This window comes from Staurois parvus, unplaced genomic scaffold (genome assembly GCF_062004578.1).
Source record: "Staurois parvus isolate SC_StPar_1 unplaced genomic scaffold, SC_StPar_1.0 ptg000014l, whole genome shotgun sequence".
Taxonomy (NCBI): Eukaryota; Metazoa; Chordata; class Amphibia; order Anura; family Ranidae; genus Staurois; species Staurois parvus.
The window spans coordinates 8,947,684-8,971,472 of NW_028317810.1; the positions used below are offsets into that span (position 1 = coordinate 8,947,684).

The window sequence follows — 23,789 nt, forward strand, 5'->3', positions numbered from 1 at the left end:
TGATATCTGTATTAGTTCCCTTTTTGGTTGTCTTTCTTCTATTTTCATCTGGTGATCCAGCCAGTAAGTTTGTTGTTTTATAAAACTCAAGCTCTCCAGCAGAATGTATCAGTTTACATGGATGAGCCAATCAATTTACCACTTGCAGGGGTGATTGAAATGATCAGCTTTTATTTATTCACGTAAAACCTTTGCCTCAAAAGGAAAAAAGAAGCTGTTGCTGTAACCGTTTATAAAGTGTGAGCTGGAGTTTGACTGCAATTTGTTATTGTATTCAAACCTGCTAATACATTTAATACATCTCCTCCCCCCAGACTGACAATGCTGCTGTCTGCTGTGCTTCCTCTGCTCATTCATCCAGAGTTGTGTCTCACTAATACAGGCGTGTTACTGACCAGGTCAAAACAGAGTTAAAAAAGCCAAAGAAAAGGAAGATGCAGCTACCACATCTAATGATTAGTAAACTGCAGTATAATACATTTTTGGTTTTGATTTTAATGCCGCTTTAAGAAATAAAGTAAGTTTTTTTTGTTTAGCTTCTTTAATCCCTTTCCACCCACCATCTGTATAAAATTCTCCTAGCAAGTGCCCCATGCTGTAAGAACATTTATACATGTTTACCTTTTGAAGCTGCAACACCCTCTGGAGATCACTCAAATCTCCAGCAGGGAGATGCAGACTGCTGTTGGTCCCTGTACTCAGTAGAAAATAATTTAGTGAAAATCTTTGGAGTAGTATTAATTATACAAAAATATGTGCATTAATCAAACTAAAACTGCATTTTTTTACACGTTTGTCAGCTAATAATATAAATTCTGAGCTGGGTATTTATGAGAACTGTGTATCAAATATCTATAAAATAGTTGTCGTGTGGTTAAACAATGCATACTGAAACTGCTAAATTTGTTCTGTAGCCCACAGTAATCATTCACAAAGTTAAATTTTTAAAATAATATCCAGAACCCATGCATTAAAAAATCTGAAGGGGATGATGGTTTGCCCAAATTAATTACTGAAAAGTTATCTGTCCTCTGGCAAGTTTAATGAATTAACCTAAACCAGTGGTCTTCAAACTGTGACCCGGGGGCCAGATGAGGCCCTTTGCTGATAGGAATGATGGGACACTATTTCTCCCACTAAAAGGAATGATGCGGCACTCTTTCTTCTACTGACACCAACAATGGGCACTATTGTTCCCACTAATACCAATGATGGAGCACTATTCCTTCCACTGACATCAACAATGGGACACTATTCCTCCCACTGATACAAACAATGGGGCACTATTCCTTCCAATGATACCAACGATGGGACACTATTCCTTCCACTGACACCAATAATGGGGCACTATTCCTCCCACTAATACCAATGATGAAGCACTATTCCCCCCACTGACACCAATGAAGGGGCACTAATCCTCCTATAATACCAAAAATTAAGCATTTTCTACTCTCACTAGCCACAATCCAGCCCTCCTAATGTCTGAAGGATAGTAAATTACCCCTTTGTTTAGCATGTCTGGAGACCCATGACCTACACAAAAGACTTAAGTCATAGCAGCTATAGAGGCCCAGGCCTGTTCGAATGTATAATGATTCGCCGATGCAGCAGTATAACAAATACTATAGCTAAATTGACTGTATATACCACAGAAGTGTCTCTATGTTTGCTATAGAAATAATTATAAGATTTTGGTCTCAGTAGTATGGGCAGAGGATAGAAAAGCAACAGTAACTCATGTCAATATGGACCAAAATCTCTGAGGAATGTTTCCAACACTTGAATTTATGCTACAAAAAATGAAGGCAGTTTTGAAAGCAAAAGGGAGTCCAACCTGGTACTAGCAAGGTGTACCTAATAAAGTGGCCAGTGAGTGTATATGCTGCTATTAATGTAGGGCCTTCTTGCTTGGAGGTGCTATGTTCTGTATCTGTTGTTGACAGGCTAGTATCTTTTGGTAGCAGGGTGGCATATTTTGTTTTATTTCATGAATAATAGATAAAATACTTATTAAATGCTATAATGGGAAATGTTGTTATCCATAGTTTTGTGGTGAGCATTACCTTCAAACCAAAAAGAATAGATTTAACCCTTAACTCATATATATCTCAACAAAAATTCTGGTGATAGAGAACAGATAGAACTCATAGATCTTCCACAAAAGCACTATACAGTTTGTGAAAGCAATATGATATATGAACTGTACATGATATGTTTGGTCAAAAGAACTAGTTAGAAAATGCTTGAAAAGTTGCTAAGCAACTGTTTCTATGACACCAAGTAAAAGAATAATGTCTAAATACAGAGACACTACCGGGTCAGACAGGAATACTTTACACCTGAATCCTGCTGAGGCAGTGCTAACATTGACAGCCTAAAATTTATAATCAGTATGTACTAACAGCTAACAGTAATCCTTGTGGCTGGGTAAGGACCTCGATCTCTCACCCTTATGTAATGCCATAAATACAATAAATGCAATGTATAAAATATAATTTATGCTTCAGTTAAGATTGCCTCTCCAGCATTAAATGCTGATACTGGTAATTAGAGAGCATATAATTACTAATTTACTGGAAGTTCTTTAAACTGCGTCCATTCTTTCCAACATAACTGACTTAACAAAGATTATGTAAAGGCAATTAATTGTAACTTGTATTAAACAGGTGCAAGATATTTATTTTAATATTCTGTAAATCTTATAGGTCTGATTTAAAGTAAACCTGTCATGGGAGGGCTTTGGGGAATGCCATTGTGAATCGCCTTCTGAAAATGCTCATTATGGTCTTGTTGACCCTTGCAGATCTATAAAACGATATACTGTCCAGATAGAAGTATTCCATTATTATGCACTTATCATTGTGGAATGTATAGGTATGGTATAACAGTCACTAGCCAAAGTCATTAGACAAGAGATCATGTTGCCCTAATAACCATCAGGTTCTCCATCTTCCATTTTTCAATGCAGGCTTGAATCTGATCCATATTGCTGAGAGGCAATATAGAGCATTACTGAAGGAAAATTATAAATGAAACTCACTGTGGTATGTGTCCAATTTAGAGAAAGTTCATTGGTATGGTTAATTTGTAAGAAGAAAGATGATATAGAAAGTAACCCACAACAAGCAATCACATCCCACAAGCAATCAGATTACTCCTGCCAACTAAGTTCAGAAATTATTTTAATTTGTTCCAATAGGTAACAGTACTTTGAGCATCCTTGTTACTTTGTGCACTGCCTGATGTAAGCTTGATAGAGTACCTTGTGCAAACCCCTTTACTGTTCTCCACAGAAAAAGTATCCCTGTCCATTATGGAACAGGTCTCATCAAAAATACCAACAAGAGTTCAAGCTCCTGCACATTTGTACACTGGACCTGATGACTAATAGAAAATCACGTAATTAATGAACTATAGTATGTAATACACAGTGAATTACAGTCCGGTTCCCCTGTTATCACTCTTCACTGGTTCAACTGTAATCATTATGGTTACATAGAAAACACTGTCATCACCATGCTTTCTACAGCACAAGTAAACTAATTAACAATGACAATGTAGAGAAGGGACACAGGACTTCAGTTATTACTGTTAACACTCACTGTTTGAGTCATTCATACAGTATATGGGAGTATTCAGTGTAAATACACAGGAGCTTTTTCTACCCATAAACTTTAATGGGGGTTGTTTACAGATAAGGAGACCTAGAGTCAGACAGAATATGTTAAGAGACCTCATACATGCTATATTTTAACTTGCATCGGTTATAGGTCCAAGGATCCAAAGTACCGTTTCACTGGGGAAGGGTGTCAAGTGGCTTTCTCCTGTCAACACCAGGCTTATTTATTTAGGATAGAACAAACATTTTTTAGTATATTACTAATCAGTCTAGTGCTGAAGGGCTGCTACCCTCCAGACATAAGACTTTCTTGTTTGTGGCCTTCCAGAATCTTGATATAAGCCTGCATTCTGTTTTCAAGGGGGCAGCATACATCATGTTTTTTAATAAAACAAAATGTGAAAAAAAGATCTGAAAAATGCGATGGTATTAAATAGCAGCAGATTACAGGTGGATTAAATAACATCCACAAATCTCTACCACATGAGAATCTAAATTGAATTTTCAAGCAACCACCAATGACAGACAACACTGAAATTCTTGTACAGATTATTACTGTTTCTTTTCCAGACTGTTACCATGTATATGAAGTTTTAAACGTGCACCTTTTTGCTGGAATGTCTTGGCATGTACCTTTTGTCAGCAATTCCTCCTGAATAGCAGCAGTTTACTTTCAGGTATGTAATTGTACCTACAGCTTCATAGATATACAGTATTTCTGCAGTGAGAGATCTATTGCCACCACACAGAGAAATAGTGCAGAATATGGAATGGTATGGACAATTCCTTTAAAAAACACTTTGTACATAAGGCTCAAAAAAATCCTTCATGGGGGTCTTTTGGAGGATTCTGCAGTTTTATTCTTTTAGTGTCTACAACACTGTACTCAATGTAAAATGTTTTTCTTAGAGTCCATTAGGGGACACAGCCTTAAAGCGGAGTTCCACTCGCTCTGTAAAAAAATAAAAGCCAGCAGCTACAAAAACTGTAGCTGCTGACTTTTATAAATCAGCCACTCACCTGTACCATGATCCCGCGTTGCCCCCGCCGCAGCCCCTTTTTACTGGCTGTCCTGTATTCCAGGCGCCGGCATCTTCAGTGTGGGCACCCGGCTGTGACAGCTTGCGGCTTCACAGCTGGGTGCCCACTGCGCATGCAAGAGTAGCGCTGCGCTTCCTGAATGGCCCCGTCATCTTCTGGGACCTATCACATGTCCCACAAGACTTTGGGGAGGGAGGGTAGGAGGACAACTTCCGTTTCCAATCGCCTAGGTGATCTGCAGCAGAAGTGGGAGCGGGTACCTGTCAAATTTGGGTACTCGTTCCCCCCCGCTCCACAAAGGTGCCAATCCTTAATGGGGAGCGGGGACCAATATTTAAAGCAGAACTTCCCCTTTTGGGTGGAACTCCGCTTTAAAGAAACTAATCAACCTAAGGTTATACTGCCACCTATAGGAAAAATAGACACTAGGCACAAGAAGACTGAAGGTGAGCCCCATTGAGGCTCTAATCCCTCCCAACGTATACCTTCCAATTGTAGTAAGCAGTCCAAAGAGAAAAAACAAAGGCATGTGAAGGGAGATAGCTATGTCCCTCATAACATCCTGGTCTGTGGGACAATAAGTATTCTCATCATGGCTCATTTGTAGGCCAGGTCATTCACTAATAAACTTTGCTATCCCACCCTTTATGTTATAGATAAAATCTGGACAATTCTGAAAGGAAGTATTATATTACGTGGGCTTTAGCCCCCATATTCCTATCTGGCACGATGCTCATTATATCAAATTGGATAGCTTAAACTCCTGGCACTCTCTGGACATTCAGTGTTTGCATGCGCTGTAAGACACAGGCAACATGAAATCTTTTACTTCCGTACAAGAGTGTCATGGCCAGGATCTAAACCCACAACCTCTGATGCATCCGGCAGTAGCTATCCTTGCTGAGCCACCTGAGTTGCTGGACAGCATCTTGTCTGAACCCTTGTCTAATCTTGCCTTGTACCTTGTTTCTTGTGAACTTTGAACTCCTTGTTTCTCCCATGAACTTTCTATTTTATCTATGCTTTTGTACTTCCTATTTGCCAGATTATTGTGCTTTCCAGCCAATATCTCGCTCTTGTCACTCCTGATGCCGCCCATATCTTCACTACCACTTGTTACCGACCTTTGGCTTGTTGCTCAACTATGCTTCTGCTTGATCCCAAACTGCAACCACTTGTTACTGACTTTTGGCTTGTTTACTGATTATGCTTCTGCTTGATCCCTACTTTCTATATCTTTCAACCCCACACTCTGTACGTAGCACACCCCTGAACCTTGAAATATGTACATAGTGTATTCCTGAACCCGGCACACTGTACATTGAGCACTCCTGAACTCTGCATTCTGTATTTAGTGCACTCCTGAACTCTGCATTCTGTATTTAGGGCACTTCTTAAGCTTTCAGCCTGTGTAATGCACTACTGGTATTTAACAATGACCCTTTCAGACCCTCACACTGCAGCATGGTTGAGTTCCTGCACCTATTCTCTGCTAAAAAAAACCCCTGGTTCTCATACTGTCTAATTGATAATGACACTGTCATGCTGCTGTGTATTTCACAGTGCTTCACAAGCAAAGGATTTCCCAGCGCACTTACAGCCAGCCTGCAAAACAACCAAATTGGCCTTGTCTCAATCCCATGTCAAGGGGCTTCTGTATACTGCAGTCCTAACTCTAACATTTCCAAAGTTTCCACAGTGGGAGCACTGTATATTATTGGATAGGTTAAGGACAGGTGTGCCTGAAGTGCTACATTCACAGTGCTACATTACTTCTATACAATTGTCATTGCCTCCTTATTTTATATGTACTCTCCCCTTTCTCATTTTTGGGGTGTGGACGATAAAGAGGGTTTTGTTTGTGTGAAGTTCCTTATCTGCATTTGATTTTTTTGTTTTTTTTAGTAAAATACTATGCATTCTCTGCAAACTATGCATTCTATTGCTATTAAAACTATTTGAATGAAAACAATGTTTCAAAACCCAGGTCCTCTTAGCCAGTACTATATGTATGATGATCTTAGAATCACAGGTGATTCACCATATTTACTATTCTTCTTCTTGTAAGCTATAACTTATTTCCGAAACTTAATTTCTACTTATAGGTAGAAAAAATACCTGTAAGTGGCTACCATAATTCATACAAATTGTCCAAAAATTCCAGAGAAAATAAATAAATATAAATGATAACACTGTACCTGCCAGCTTGTAGCACACCAGATATACTGAAGAGACCAAAATCTGTGATCACCACTTTTCCATTGTCATAGAAAACATTTTTTGATTTGAGGTCTTTATGTAGAATGCCCTTAGCGTGGAGATAGCCCATTCCCTAAATGGAAAGATAAGTATAATAACATGAGTTGGATGTCATACAAATTTTACAAACATCCCTGTATACAGACAATCTAGCAAAAGGCCACCTGTAAAGATCATGCGGATTATACAGGAAAACAAAAGCTTAAAGTGTCCCAATAGTGACTAATTTACTTTACCAGACAGTGATTGAAACACATATTACCTTTCCACACCAACCCTTGCCTCAGCAATAATCCTACTGATTCATATCTCCGAATCCCAGCACAGACGATTATAAGTCAAAACTGCTTTACAGCTGTTATTGTGTTTTAACCAGACCTGAATGTAGATGCGCTCACTCAATTATTGTGCAGATGGTTTTTAGAAATATGCAGTATGTTCTGCTTGCCAGTGCAGATATATTATGTGGTGCTAAGGCTGACAATGTGAGAGATGCTCACTTGAAAAAGAACTACTTTTGTTCCATAAAGTATGCATTTATAAACCCTGCCTAACTTCTAGGCACAGACAAATGAACAGTGGATATACTGTACAGAGACGTTAACGTGCATCTAAACTCAGGAGCAAAAATGTCATATATTCCTGCTTAGCAACCATTAGATGTGGTGGATGCAGTGGTTTTCTTTTTGTTTTCACTTTATTTTCACCTGGTGATCTTGCCAGTAACACATCTCATGTCGTAAAGTGGCTACACTGTTATTCACTGTATCTGTGGAGAAGCAGCATAGCCATTCTTGGACAGCAGCATTATAAAGAGGGTAGTGTTACATGAACTTGTAAAATTACATGGACATATCAAATTAAAGCCTATGTTTAGTTTAAAAAATAAAGAATAAGCACAAGGGATATTTCTTACCTTCAGTAAGTGTGTCCCTTGTCTCGCTGCCTTCCTTAGCAGAAATCTTCCTCCTCTGATGCCCCCCTATTTTAGCAGCCTTAATTTTTGATGTAGTATTGGTCAAATAGAACTAAGGGAACTATGACAGGTACTCAAGTATGCGTGACTGAGCCTGCCCTTTCTGCCCAGCTCTTCCATTCATAAAAGCCAGTACTTCTGCTTCTATGAATGACACAGGAACTGGAGGGGGTGAACCTTTCGATCATCTGCCCATCCTTCTTTCACAGACCACATTCCATTCATAGACAATATAGTACCAGATTTTTTGAATGATGGGAAGAAAGGTCAGGCATAGTCAGGCACTCTTGATGAGTGCCTTTGACAGCTTGCTTAAGCCGGCTATAGATGGATCGAATATCAGCCTTTTCAGTAGGGAGTGGCCAGCAGGGATTGGATCCATCCATAGGCAGGCTGATTGTACTGAAGTCGATCCATTGATCGACTTCAGTACAACCAGCCTATCTTATTTTTTGTATGCAGATACTGCTGGTGGTTATAGATGCTAGCAGTGATCACTGTGTTCTGGTGGCAGGGAAGGCTTCCCGTCAGAAGAACACAATAGCGCTGCAGGATGGATTAGTTAGTGTTGAGCTAGTGATTTTCCTTGGTGGAAGGAAAGAAAATTGTATCATCTATGGCTTGCTTTAGTTCTATCTAACCCACCCTGCACCAGAAGTTAGAAATGCCAATAAGAGTGCTTTTGGATAGGCCAGCCCTCTCTCCATAAGCTGGAGGCTCAGAGTAGCCATAGTATCAGTGAACTGTAGACTGTTGTGCTGTTAGAGAGAAAGCTGACAAGCTGCATAGTGCGATTAGGGTCAGTTAAGAACTGTACTTCAATTCTGACTAATTCTTTGTACAATTATCCCTTTGCTGACTTTTTTTTGTTCTTATTATTGGGACCTATTTTGTTTTCCATTTTAACTTGTGGTTGAATTTTGCTGTTGTACCATGGCAAACTATTTATCTTTTTCTTTTTTGGGGGGGGGGGAGGGGGGGCAAAGCTTTCCTTTGAAAAATGAATATTTGTTTCAGGGGGTGATTTTTGGGGGGTTTCATTCATTTAGGCGGTCAGGGGGTAAGAGGCCACAGGCAAAAAAACTGATAGAGGTCCTATCCCTTCCCACAACTTAAAAAAACAGTATTTAGATACACCTTAGCTTTTAGTATTTTTTTAACTGCATCTGTACATATATTGGGTGGAGTGCAAATATCTGAAACACATTTAAAACAGTCAAAGAGTGAGAATATAAGTACAGTATATGACTTCAGTGTTAGACTTAACTTTAGTAAATCATTTGCAAAACTGTTGGGCTAGATAACATGATCTTATATTTCCAAACCTATTGTATACTACAATGTAGAATTACCACTAATAATTATATTTTTTATATTAATGTGTACCAATTTCCTGTTCATTGTGTGGTAACAATAGGGTGCATTATTTTGCAGAAAGCAATAAAGTCATAAAAAGTACATTGCAAATGTAGCAGATTTAAAGATAATCAGCTTTCAACAAGTTACAAATTTCGGCAACATCATTTACAGGATACTATTGTATACATTTATGTTTCCTAAATAGTGATAAAATATTATTAAGAATGCTAATATTTTTAGTACACATGGCTGACATTTCAAATTAAAATGTAAAAATGATTTGGTATCAGAAGGCAATGTAATAATGCAAATGTATGCAAATAGGGGAGGGTGCCTGTGGACTATATTAACATGGATCTGTACCACTGTAGATAATTGTGCAAGCTGTATATGTGATACTGCAATTGCAGATCTTTATCCAAGCTCACTCTCCCCCAATGTCCACAAGACGTCTTGTTGAACAGTTTCCTAATCCCCTTCATGAACACTATGGGGTTTATTTACTAAAGCTGGTTCACTCAGAATCTGGTGCAGCTGTGCATGGTAGCCAATCATCTTCTAACCTCAGCTTGTTCAATTAAGCTTTAGCAAAAAAACCTGGAAGCTGATTGGTTTCTATGCTGAAGTGCACAAGATTCTCAGTGAGCCAGCTTTAGTAAATGAATCCCTGTCCTAAGAAAGGGTTCAACGTTTATAAATGGTCCTCATACATTGTATGTTAACCCTTCATGACCAGGGTCAAAACAAACTTTAAAGTGGTTGTAAAGGCTCAAAGTTTTTTACCTTCATGCATTGTATGCATGAAGGTAAAAAACCTTCTCTGTGCAGCATCCCCCCAGCCCCCCCTAATACTCACCTAAGCCCCCTCTTCATCCAGCGATGTGCACTGAAGTCTTGGCTATCTTGAGACTCCCTCTTCTCATTGGCTGAGACAGAAGTGGGAGCCATCACAGCCAGTGAGCCAATGAGAAGAGAGAAGGGACAGAGCTGAGCTCTGTGTGTGAATGGACAAACGGAGCAGTGTGTGCATCCATAGCAAGCTGCATCCAACAGGAGGAAGTGTCCAGGAGCAGTGACGGGGGACCCGAGAAGAGGAGGATCCGAGCTGCTCTGTACAAAACCACTGCACGCAGCAGGTAAGTATAGACATGTTTGTTATTTTTTTCTTTAAAATAAAGTAAGCCTTTAGAATCACTTTAACCCTCAGAACCAATTTTGCAACTTTGACATGTGTTTGTAAAACTGTACATATGATCGCAACTACTTTGTGTATTCAGGTGAATTATACCTTGTTTTTATGGGGGGTGACAAACTGGGCTTTCAGTTGGTGGTAAATGGTAATGTATATCTTCTTTTTATTATTAATATTATTATTATTATTAATAAAGGAAAACGAGCTCAAAATAGTAAAAAAAAAAAGTTTTTAATTTTTGCTTTATACTTCTTGCTATTATAACTTATCGCCAAAGAACAACCCAAAATAAATTCTTCTGCTCCTGACGATCACAGAAATACCACATATGTGTATAACATTTGGTGTTTGTATCTGTAGTATGGCACAGAAACAATGGTGCTTATTTTGCTTTTTGTAGCCTACTGAAAACACACTGACACTAACTGACATTAATTTTAAAAATTCCTTTTTTTTTAAATCCTACCAAAAATATACTGACCCTGACCTTTGACCCTGAACTTATCTTGCCCCTAACACTAATCCTGACATCAAACATTATATACATATAGTGCAGCGCTGAAAAAGTATAAAAATGAAATGTGTAAAATATATATATATATATATAAAAGTCTTTCTTATGACAATATAGTCAAATATGTGCAGGTCTTCTCCTCATTAGGTGACTGGAAAATAACAAGATTGCGCACTCACCGACCGCACATTTAAAATGCGCCTGTGTATGATATATTCCAAAAGACCAGCCAGGTATACAGCTCCAGAGACCACACGGATCCTCCCTCTCCAACACTCTCGTTTGCCTTGGGTGTAGCAATATCTCCAGATCCAAAGGTAGAAAGACAGAGATCCCCCTTTTTTGGTTCCAGACACCCCAGGAATGGAAGATGTGTATCTGCACTCTCCAACAGGAGAGTCAAAGAAAAAGGGGAACGCCAATAGTGTGGTACATTTCCTCAGATGTCATCCGAAGCCGGCTGCGCAGGCGGCTTCGGATGACATCTGAGGAAATGTACCACACTATTGGCGTTCCCCTTTTTCTTTGACTCTCCTGTTGGAGAGTGCAGATACACATCTTCCATTCCTGGGGTGTCTGGAACCAAAAAAGGGGGATCTCTGTCTTTCTACCTTTGGATCTGGAGATATTGCTACACCCAAGGCAAACGAGAGTGTTGGAGAGGGAGGATCCGTGTGGTCTCTGGAGCTGTATACCTGGCTGGTCTTTTGGAATATATCATACACAGGCGCATTTTAAATGTGCGGTCGGTGAGTGCGCAATCTTGTTATTTTCCAGTCACCTAATGAGGAGAAGACCTGCACATATTTGACTATATTGTCATAAGAAAGACTTTTATATATATATATATATATTTTACACATTTCATTTTTATACTTTTTCAGCGCTGCACTATATGTATATATTGTCTCTATTATGAGGTTTAGTGATTCCTTGAAGTGTTCCAGCAGCTGGTTTTTCTGAGCGCTCGCTTTATTCATTATTCACTGACATCAAACATTGATTTAGCTATTTTATTCTTTATTTTCAATATTTATTTTAAGAATACTTGTATGTCTACAAGTTTCTCCCCTGGCAAGGAGAAACAGAAACAATGTATCTTTCCCTCCATTCAGAGGAGAAAAAAAACTGAGGGGCAGGTTGCACAGTGACTAATCACTTTGATAGCCAATCAGAGGCTATCACAGCGATCAGGTGATTGAGAACCAGGACACCCAGTTCCTGATTGTTATTAGGAGACCCGGAGTTATTGGTGAGAGCCCAGATTGTGTGCTAGGAGCACACTGTGCAGCACACTCCCACTACAAACACAAGAACACATACATGTGGAACCCAGGTTTAGAGCCTAACTCCTAGACACCGCATATAAGTATTACTGTGTCGTAGAAGAGTTAATGAGGTATACCTCATTCTGTGTAAGGACAAAGACATTGTGAGTCTCTAGATATTTTTATAATCAGTCATGACATATTCTCCTTAGGCTCCATGCACACTGGGCTTTAAAAAAAAAAACTTGGTTCCCTTGGCAGAAAAAAACGCTGATATAGAGTGTTTTTGTACACAGTTTAGGCAAATTTAAGAGAGCTTAGCATTTTTTTCTTCCAGAAAGCTCCAATCAAAAACGCAAACCAGAAGGGTTTCTTTCTTGCCTCTAAACGTTGAGTTTAAAATATGCCTCTAATCGTCCTAATGTGCATGGACACATAGGATAACACTGAGCTGCTTTTACAGTCAAAACACAAACCTCAATTTTTAAGCCAGTGTACATGGGGTCTTAGAGACATCTAGAATTTTTTTGTGGTTGGGAACAAACATATCAGTGGGGTTTTCCTCAAATCTGACTGCAAATGTTTCTTTATCTGCTTCCTGACCGCCCTATAGCAGAAATACTGCTACAGGGTGGTACGGCTGTGCAAAATCACTTGTATATACATGATTTTGCATTTCCGGGTAGGGGGGCGCACACGCCCTACCCGCTCCGCCATTTGCGGCCGCGGCTGTCAATCACCGTGTCCCGCCTGGTGAATACTTGCCGGCGCCTGGTGACTGCCGAGGATCTCCGATCGGGAGGAGAACTGTATGTAAACAATACAGTTCTCCTCCCTGTCTGTTCCTGCACACTCCCTTTGATGCAGTGTGCTTACAGTGAAGCACACGGACACAGGACAGAGTGAAACAGCACACAGTTAACCCTTTGATTGCCCCTCATATTAACCCCTTCCTGCCCAGTGCCATTAGTACAGTGGCAGTGCTTTATTTTTAGCACTGATCACTGTATTGGTGTCACTAGGGATGACAGTGACACCAAGTCAGTTCCCCCAGTGTCAGAATGCCCGCCGCAGTCCTGCTAGAAGTCGCTGATCACCGCCATTACTAGTAAAAATGAAAAATAAAAAGTTCCAGTATCTATATAGCACCATTTGTAAATCTTTCACGTAAACCATTTAATTTACACATATTGTGAGTTTGTTTTAGCAAAGACATGTAGCAGAATACATTTTGGCCTAAATGTATGAGGAAATTAGATTTTTTAAATTTTTTTTACTGGACATGTTCAATAGCAAAAAATCAAAAATATTGTTCTTTTCACAAAATTGTTGGACTTTTTTTATAGCACAAAAAATAAAAAATGCACAGGCAATCAAATACCACTAAAAGAAAGCTCAATTCGTAGGAAAAAAAGGACGTAAATTTAATTTGGGTGCAGCGTTGCATGACCACGCAATTGTCAGTTAAAGTAATGTAGTGCCGTAACACAAAAAATGGTCTGGTCAGGAAGGAGGGTAAATCCTCTGGAGGGCAAGTCGTTAAAGTGTATCTACAGCCAAAACTTTTTTACATTTGGATAGACGGATGTCAGAGTTTTTGTGCTATTTGCATACCAAAAAGATTTTCCTCCTTGTCCTCTCAGAGATACAACTGTCCCTATTTTTATATTTCCCATTGCCTCTTGTTCTTGTAACAAATTTAAGAAAGCTAGTACTAGCATTCTGGGGGATGTAATTGTTAGGGTTCTAGGTTGAAATAGTCTTAGGTTCACAAGAAAGACGAGTGAGAGGGGTACTTCAGGGTAATGCATCTCTTGGCACCTAACCCTCCCACAATATTCTCACCACACTGAAAGCTACTGTAAGGGACCGCCTGGCGACACCACTAGCACTCCACTAATCAGGCGTCCCCAGCGCACGGAGTCTAAGTCCCAGAGTACTTGTTCACCAGAGCCCCTGATGGTGGGGATGGACTTGGAGTACCCCGGGACCAGGTCGTGCTTACTGAGGGCACCCGTCAGTGGTAGGGGTGGTCGCCAGGGGCTCCCACGGGAGAGAGCCTGATATGAGGAGGTCTGGGAACCCCGCTGAGAGGAATGGATGGATGGATGGATGGATGAGCAAGTGCAGAGTCAGGCAAGCCGGGTCGGTAACGGGGAGGACAGCACGGTACAAGGCAGCGGGCAGAGAATAGTCGGGTCACACGCCAGGTCATCAACAGTAGGTCAAATCCAATAGGGGACATACGGAAGAGAGGTCAGGCAAAGCAAGGGTCTGGGCAGGAGAATTCAGCAGTGGTCAGGTACAATCCGGGTCAGCAACTTTCAGGTTCAGAAACAGGATACAGGATACAGGGCAAGGACAAGACCGGAAGGCACTGAATGACAGCTGAGGGCCGTTTAAATATCGCGCCCTGCGCTGCCATTGGTGCCCAGCGGGCGGCCGCGGCTCCTATTGCGCATGCGCAAACTCACACGCCGCGGCCGGCCCGGACCTAGAGCCCGCGTCCCTGCACAGGGCGGCATACTGCGCCTGCGCCGGGACCATCGCGGCGGGGATCGAGGGGATCCCTGACATTGCCCCCCCCCTACGGGCAACCTCCGGATGCCCACCCGATCTCTCCACCACGGGTGGTCACGAAGAAACCGCCGGACAAGTCTGGGTGCATGGACATTATGGGCTGGTTCCCAAGAATTGTCCTCGGGGCCATAGCCCTTCCATTTTATAAGAAATTGGGTCTGGCCCCCCCTTCTTCGGCACTTCAGGATCGTTTCCACCTCATATTCTTCTTGTCCCTCCACCGTTATGGCCTCCGGAGGTCTGGATTCACGTTCTGGGAAGGCATCCGGGATCACAGGTTTAAGTAAGGACACGTGGAAAACAGGATGAATTCTGAATGTTGCAGGGAGGGTGAGTTCATATGCCACCTCGTTGACCATTCGCTTCACACAAAAAGGCCCCACGAATTTAGGTCCCAATTTCTTTGAGGGACAAAGCATTCTCAAGTTGGTTGTTGCCAACCAGACCTTATCCCCAGGCTTCAGCACCAGATTCCCTCTTCGTTTCTTGTTATATGCATTCCTGTTATCCTCCTGGGCCCGAGCGATGGCTTCCTGTAGTACTTTGTTGTTCGAGGAGAAGAAGTTTAATGCATCTTGCGTTGCCGGAACTGGGCACTCAGAGACCAAATCAGGAAGAAAGACAGGGTGAAATCCGTAATTAGAGAAGAACGGAGATTGCCCTGTCGCTGAATGGCTTGCGTTGTTATATGCAAATTCCGCTAAAGGTAACAGTGGTAACCAATTATCTTGAAGGAAGGATGTGTAGCAACGCAAGTATTGTTCTAGGGTCTGGTTTGTCCTCTCGGTCTGTCCGTTGGTCTGAGGGTGGAAAGCAGAGGAGAGGGACAACTTGATATCCAGGGCCTTGCACAGGGCCCTCCAAAATCTAGATGTAAATTGGACCCCGCGATCCGAGACGATGTCCTCCGGGATTCCATGTAACCTTACGATTTCCTGGATGAATATTCGCGCCGTCTCGGACGCAGACGGAGTCCTCCTCAATGGTACAAAGTGAGCCATTTTCGATAATCGATCGATGACCACGAAGATCGCGGTGTGTTCTTGGGACGGTGGGAGCTCGACTATAAAGTCCATTGCGATCCCTTGCCACGGTCGTTCAGGAATTGGCAAGGGACGCAGCAGTCCCCAAGCCTTGTTCCTCGATGGCTTGTTTTTCTGGCAGACGGTACAGGATCTTACATAGAGTTTACAATCCTTGGCCATACTTGGCCACCAAAAAGAGCGTTGGAGAAGCTCCAGGGTCTTGGCTGGGCCAAAGTGTTCCGCCATCGGGTGGTCATGGCAATGTCCCAGGACAAGGGTCCGGACCTCTTCAGGGACCATGACCAACCCATCCTTCCATAGGAGTCCCCCCTTGTTCTGGAGGGACACACCAACTGGGACTGACGCGGCCGTGGATGCCTCCAATAGTTTGGACCGAAGGTCCGTCTGGAGCGCCAAGAAATTTCCTGCAGACAGAATCGTATCAGGTACCGGATCTTCTTTGGAGTCTTCAAACATGCGAGATAGTGCATCAGGTTTCGTATTTTTAGATCCGGGCCTATACGTGATGTGAAAAATGAACCTGGAGAAGAACAATGCCCATCTTGCCTGCCGTGGGCGTAAGCGTTTGGCGGTCCTTAGGTACTCGAGATTCTTGTGATCAGTGAAGATCAAGATGGGGTGCGAGGCACCTTCCAGCAGGTACCTCCATTCTTCGAGAGCTGTTTTGATGGCCAACAACTCTCGATCGCCGATATCGTAGTTCTTTTCTGCTGGGGTAAGCTTCCTTGAGAAGAACGCTACAGGATGGAGCAACTCTTTGGTGCCCTTTCGCTGGGACAGGATGGACCCCACCGCATTCTCTGAAGCGTCTACTTCCAAGATGTATGGCAGGGCAGCGTCCGGGTGGCCCAGAATGGGTGCCGAGGTAAAGAGTTTCTTCAAGGCCTCAAAGGCTTCCTGAGCCTCCGGCGTCCATCTGAACCGGGTTCCAAGCTTGGTCAACTGAGTTATGGGGGAGACCAGACCCGAGAAGTTCTTAATGAACTTCCGGTAGAAATTCGCAAAACCGATAAACCGCTGGACGCCCTTCTTGTCCGCGGGTACCGGCCACTCCAAAATCGCCGAGACTTTCTGAGGGTCCATTGCGACCCCCGCGGTGGAGATAATCAACCCCAGGAACGTAATGCTAGGTTGCTCAAAGCAACACTTATCTGCCTTGGCGTATAACCCATGCTGACGTAACCGCCCCAACACCCTTGCCACATGTATCCTGTGATCCTTCAGGGAGGATGAGAAAATCAGTATATCGTCCAGGTAAACGATAACGAAAATATCCAGGTAATCCCTAAAAATATCGTTTACGAAATGCTGAAATGTGGCTGGTGCATTGCACAGACCAAATGGCATGACCAGGTATTCAAAGTGCCCAAATCGTGTACGGAACGCGGTTTTCCACTCGTCCCCCTCCCTTATGCGAACTAGGTTGTACGCCCCCCTTAGATCAAGTTTAGTAAATATGACCGCAGTCTTCAGGCTCTGAAATAACTCTGGCACTAACGGTAATGGGTAACGATTTTTAATCGTGACCCTGTTCAGCTCCCGGTAGTCTATACATGGTCTCAGAGATTTGTCTTTTTTTTCCACGAAGAAGATCCCCGCCCCTGCTGGCGAAGTGGAGGGACGGATGAACCCCTTCTGGAGACTGTCCTCAATGTATTCCTTCAGGGCCCCCAACTCGAGTTCCGATAGGGGAAAAATTCGCCCAAAAGGAATCTCAGAGCCGGGTAACAGGTCAATGGGACAGTCATACGGGCGGTGGGGGGGCAGGGCATCTGCTCCCCGTTTACTGAACACGTCCAGGAATTCATGATATTCTGTGGGAATAACCTGTTTCAGATCAGAATCCCCCTCGGAGCATAGGAGGACCTGGGGGCCTGCCGGGCCTGAAGTGCGGCAGTGTTCCTGACAGTATGGGGAAGGGAACAAGATTGACCCGGTTTCCCAGTCAATTTGGGGGTTATGGGCCCGTAACCAAGGGAGCCCCAAAATGACTGGGAACAGAGGTGACGCAATGGCATCCAGGCGGAGGAATTCCTGGTGTTGGTTGGCAATGGTAGTGGCAATGGGGGGAGTTTCCTGATTAACCACTCCTGATTTTATCTGGGAACCATCGGCCAAAAATATGTTAAAACCCCTCTTTCTGGGTTGGAGGGGAATTTTCTGCTGACGAGCAAAGTCTAAATCCAGAAAACAACTGCATGCCCCCGAATCAATTATGGCTGTCACTTCCACGGTCCTTTCGGGGAGCTGAAAGGAGAGGGGTACAACTAAGTATTGGGAAGGACTGACATTGCCAATAGACAAGGAAGAAAAAGAGGTACACTTACTCATTTTCTGAGGGCAGGATCGTACCATATGACCGGCTTCCCCGCAGTAGAGGCAGAGGTTCTGCGAGCGTCTCCGCTGGTGTTCTTCTGGCGATAATTTGGGTCGAGCCAGGCCTAGTTACATGGGTTCTGGAACATCTCCTGGGAGTGGATTCTGGATACTTGGTCTAGGTGGTTGGCTGGGGCCTAGGAATGGACCCCAGTTGTTTCCACGACCCTGGCCGGACCTCTCAAACCTGCGTTCCCGCAGTCGTCGGTCAATCTTTATCGTCAGGGCAATTAGGTCCTCTAATGACTCAGGAACCTCTACCCGGGCCAGCTCATCCTTTAGGGGTTCTGATAGCCCCATGCGGAACTGGTGCAACAAGGCAAACTCGTTCCAGCGAGTGTCCCCCATCCAGCGCCTAAAATCTGAGGCGTATTCCTCGGCCGCCCGACGGCCCTGTCGGAGTGTGTATAAGATTGCTTCGGCAGAAGCAGCCCGCTGCGGGTCATCATATAGGATGGCCATCGCCTCAAAGAAGTCCTTGACTGTTCCTAGGTGTGGGTCATTGTTTCCCCTTAACCGATGGGCCCAATCTTGGGGTTCGCCCTGCAACAGTGAGATTATAAATCCCACCTTCACTGATTCGGTCAAAAAGGTACGGGGTTGAAGTTAAAAAAATAGGAGGCAGGACTCACGGAATGACCTGAAGCGTGTGCGGTCCCCGTGAAAACGCTCCGGTAGGGGTACCCGGGGTTCCGCCATAGGTAGCGGGGCGGAGGCCCCTGATGCTGGCTCAAGAGCAGCCGGGGGTGCAGAAACTGGGGCCTGTGGGGCTGGGTCAGATAGGGAGCAGGTCTGGAAGCGGTGCTCCAGCTGCATGCATTTATCCTGCAGGGCTGCTACGGCCTGCGTCAGATTAGATAGATGTCTGCAAATTTCTTCCAGCGGGGAGGGCCCTCCTCTAGGCTCAGTCATGGCCTTCTGGTACTGTAAGGGACCGCCTGGCGACACCACTAGCACTCCACTAATCAGGCGTCCCCAGCGCACGGAGTCTAAGTCCCAGAGTACTTGTTCACCAGAGCCCCTGATGGTGGGGATGGACTTGGAGTACCCCGGGACCAGGTCGTGCTTACTGAGGGCACCCGTCAGTGGTAGGGGTGGTCGCCAGGGGCTCCCACGGGAGAGAGCCTGATATGAGGAGGTCTGGGAACCCCGCTGAGAGGAATGGATGGATGGATGGATGAGCAAGTGCAGAGTCAGGCAAGCCGGGTCGGTAACGGGGAGGACAGCACGGTACAAGGCAGCGGGCAGAGAATAGTCGGGTCACACGCCAGGTCATCAACAGTAGGTCAAATCCAATAGGGGACATACGGAAGAGAGGTCAGGCAAAGCAAGGGTCTGGGCAGGAGAATTCAGCAGTGGTCAGGTACAATCCGGGTCAGCAACTTACAGGTTCAGGTTCAGATACAGGATACAGGATACAGGGCAAGGACAAGACCAGAAGGCACTGAATGACAGCTCAGGGCCGTTTAAATATCGCGCCCTGCGCTGCCATTGGTGCCCAGCGGGCGGCCGCGGCTCCTATTGCGCATGCGCAAACTCACACGCCGCGGCCGGCCCGGACCTAGAGCCCGCGTCCCTGCACATGGCGGCATACTGCGCCTGCGCCGGGACCATTGCGGCGGGGATCCCTGACAGCTACATATTGCTCTTTACACCATTGGGTTGATCTGTTAAAGGAGTAAAACATGTTCACTCTATAAAGTGTATGTTCACTTAGTTTGGCAAAAAAGGTGACACTGAGTTTACTTTAATCATCCAGTCATGTGAAAGCAAAAATACTTTTTTTTTTGTTATCTTGCACATGATTGAGTATTCAGAGTAAATAAAGACTTACCTATTAAGTTAAGTGAACATTCACTTTGCAAATTGAACATGCTGCTTTAGTAAATCAATCCTACAAATTACAAGAAACATGTCCTCTGTCAGGGATCAGGGTATGACCAGAAATGTGTGGGAACACAAGCGTAGTCAGGGCTGGAGAGGTGGAATGGTCAGGCAGGCCGTATGGGTCTGTAATGCACCGCCTGGCGGTACCTCTAGCAACCCACGGAATACGATTCCCCAGAGTGTGTAGTCTAAGTCCCAGTCTGCTTGTTCACCAGGGCCCCTGATGGTGGGGATGGACTTGGAGCAGACAAAGACCAGGTCGCGGCCCCTGAGTACACCCACTTGTGGTAGAGGGATCCGCCAGAGGTATATTCTGGAGGAGAGCCTGACGTGAAGAGGTGGATGGGTCCGTGCAGGACGGATGGATGGCTGAGCAGAAGCGTGGTCAGACAGGCCAGGTCGGTAACGGTGGGGACAGCGCAGTACAAGGCAGCAGGCACAGAATAGTCGGGTCACTCGCCAGGTGAGTAACAGGAGATCAGATCCAATGAGGGTATCCAAAGAGAAGTCAGACAGGCCAGGGATCAGGGCAGGAGAAGCCAGCAGAGGTCAGGATCAAAGCAGGGTCAGCAACAAATCAGATAGGCAGATATGCAGGAACACAGGATAACAGGTACAGGGGTCCATGGGAAACAAACACTGAGGCACTGATTGCAGGCCTGGTCCTGCCTAAATAGACCTCCTGCAATCAGCCTCAGGTGATGGCTTGATTGCAGGAGTGAGACCCTGGCTGCTGAAAGCACCCTCTGGTAGGACCTGGTACTGAAGCCCACAGAGCAAGTGAGCCACAGCACCACCAGTGGTGAGTCCATTCCTGACATCCTCTCATAACAGGTACATTTTAATGTTTTTAATCTGGTAGCATATAAACAGCCTTGTGCAGCCACACATTAAAAAAAAACACAAGTGCTCCTGATGCATGTATCTAAGACCATGTTCAGACTGACTGTGAAAAGCTGTAGGCCCCAGTGGAAAAAAATGTTATGTTCCATCTCCTCTTCCACTAGAATTTCCTCAAATCCTGTTAAGGTTGTAGGCTCCTTAAGGGAATTATAATTATAGAGACTTGGGAACATCTAGTGGCTCTAGGCTATATTTCAATACTATGTTGTTTTTATTTCCTGTGATATTAGCTCATGATCCAAAGATTGTAAATGTTATTTCCAAGGTCACATCCCCCTCTAAAAAATAACCATTGGTTGTAAAGGTGTAAAAAAAAATTCCAGTTATTAAAGTAGACTTGAAGCCAAACAGTGAAGATCCCCTCTGGTATTAGGAACATCTAGAAGTGTTAATTATGCTCAAGCAGTTCCCTGAAAAAATGTACCTTCTGCCGCAAATTCTTTCTAAAAAATAACAGTGTACTAACAGGTATGTGACAGGACTTAGGCTCTCTTGTAGCTGTATATCTGTAGTAAGGCTCTGGTGCTCTAATTTGTGGAGCAACATTTGGTATTGTCACCACTGTACTGCTTACTGTTCTCCTTGCTGGAGGCTCTGAAATGAGGAAACAATGCTCTGCCTCTACCAAGATGGTCAGTAAAAATATACTTACCTTACCTTCCTAGATTGTAAGCTCGAGAGAGTAGGGCCCTCTTACCCCTTGTGTACTGTTTGATGTTACTGTTCTGTTTCATGTATTGTCCCCCCTCTATTGTACAGCGCTGAGCAAACCCTTTGGCGCTATATAAACTCGATAAATAAATAAATAAATAAATACCCCGACTTCCACACGAGAGGGTGACAGTATGATCCTTCTGGAGAGACCCTGGGGATGATGAGTATTCCAAATCCTTTGAGATGACGTTCTAGCACAGGACAAGAGTGTACTCATTTTTTTTTACCATTAGATTTAGATTTGTGGAACTTTAATCAGAAAATTAAGTCCTTCTAGATCACTTCATGCAGGCCTCTTTTGCAGGTACTGCTTTGTAAAACATTAAAAATAAGTGCTTTAAATGTTTAAAATCCAGTAATGCACTGTCTCACTCTGCATATGCTCAGCTTCTCTCTATTCTTGGTACTGTGTCTAAAATCAGACCCACTAGAGGACAATCAGCTGACAGCTTTAAGGTTTACTGTTTCTGAAAGAGAAAGAAGTAATAGGAATGACACCGACTGTGTGGAAGGAAGACAGATTAGAAAGAAAAGCAGAAGTAACAGAACAAATGCTGCTGCTAGGGAGACACAAAAGAGTTAAACTTACAAGGATAGTGCCTTATCTTACTCTTCTGATATTCTCTCCTTTCTTCCTCAAGTGCTTCTGTCAGCCTTCCTCTATAACTTCCTCAAGACATAAAATCAAGGCTGCAAATATACATATTTGAATCCTTGCCCTCTGGAAGATTTATTCCCCTTCCTGACCAGGTCATTTTTTGTGATACAGCCCTGCATTACTTTAACTGACAATTGTGCAGTCATGCAACGCTGTGCAAATTTTTTTCCCACAAATAGAACTTTGATATTTGCTCAACTCTACGGTTTTTGTGTTACTGCATTTACTTTTTGTGTTATAAACAAAAAAAGGCACGCAATTTTGAAAATCAACCCAATATTTTTTAATTTCTACTATAAAACATATCAAATACAAAAAATTTAAAAACCTAATTTCTTCATAAACTTAGGCCAAAATGTATTCTGCTACATATTTTTGGTAAAAACAAATCCCAATAAGTGTATATTGATTAGTTTGTGCAAAGTTATAGTGTCTACAAACTATAGGACATATACTGGAATTGTTAAAATTATTTTTTTTATGCTAGTAATGGCAGCAATCAGCAGCTTATAGCAGGATTGTGATATTACGGTAGACATTTTTATACTGACACTTTGTGGAAACCAGTGACATCGCAGATTGGCTTCTGCTGTGAGTGTTCAAAGCAGAAGCGAGCCAGCGGCGGCGTGCATGTGTCCCCTATAGTGGAAGTGCTAAATCATGTATATATACGTGATTTTGCACAGGAGGGTCACCGTTGAGCAGTAAAAGTGCTATAGGGCGGCCCTCAAGTAGTTCATTGAAGCAAGTGAGTTTTGAGACCAAGGAGAGGGGGAGAGGAAGTGACTGCTCTGAGCTTTAGCAAAATGGCGGCCTCCAGCAAGAAAAAACAGGAGTAATGCTGGAGGCAATTTACAGCACACTAATTTTGTAGTGTAATTATAAATGTGGAATGTATTGTTCTTTTGTTAAATATCATTATTTGTTATCAAACTGTTATAGGTAAAGTTCCGCTTTAAGAAAGAAGGTCCGATGTAAAATGTCCCCCTTTAACCACTTGCCCTCCAGAGAATTTACCCCCATTCCTGATCAGGCCATTTTTTGCGATAAGGCGCTGTATTACTTTAACCTCTCTAGCGGTATGATTATGTCAATATTTCTGTGCTCAAAGCGGTACATTTTTTTGCATGGAAATATGTTGTTTTTTTATTGTAGGCCTGTAATTTTTAGGAATAACTCACTGAAATTTGTCCGAACAAGAGTCTAGTAAACATCCCGGGTAGGATAAAATTTTAAACACGCAATCATAAATTATAATATAATAAATAATCATAAAAAATAATAATATAATAATAAATTTAATTCAATAATGTAATCACACTAAAAACACTGAAATTAGAAATATAGCGCCAAGCTCGCACATCACTGAGCTTAGTCGCAAAATCGTTTTCAGTGTC

The 23,789-nt window shown here is 43.2% G+C and overlaps 1 protein-coding gene across 2 annotated transcripts in view; it reads right to left on the bottom strand.

Moving 5' to 3' along the window:
- Positions 1 to 23,789, bottom strand: part of KSR2 (kinase suppressor of ras 2) — a 645,462-nt gene that overhangs the window by 66,925 nt on the left and 554,748 nt on the right. For both annotated transcript variants that reach the window (XM_089677203.1, XM_089677211.1), the window contains exon 16: positions 6,859 to 6,992. In XM_089677203.1, coding sequence (XP_089533329.1) covers positions 6,859 to 6,992 — 134 coding nt within the window. The remainder of the gene's footprint in view (positions 1 to 6,858; positions 6,993 to 23,789) is intronic.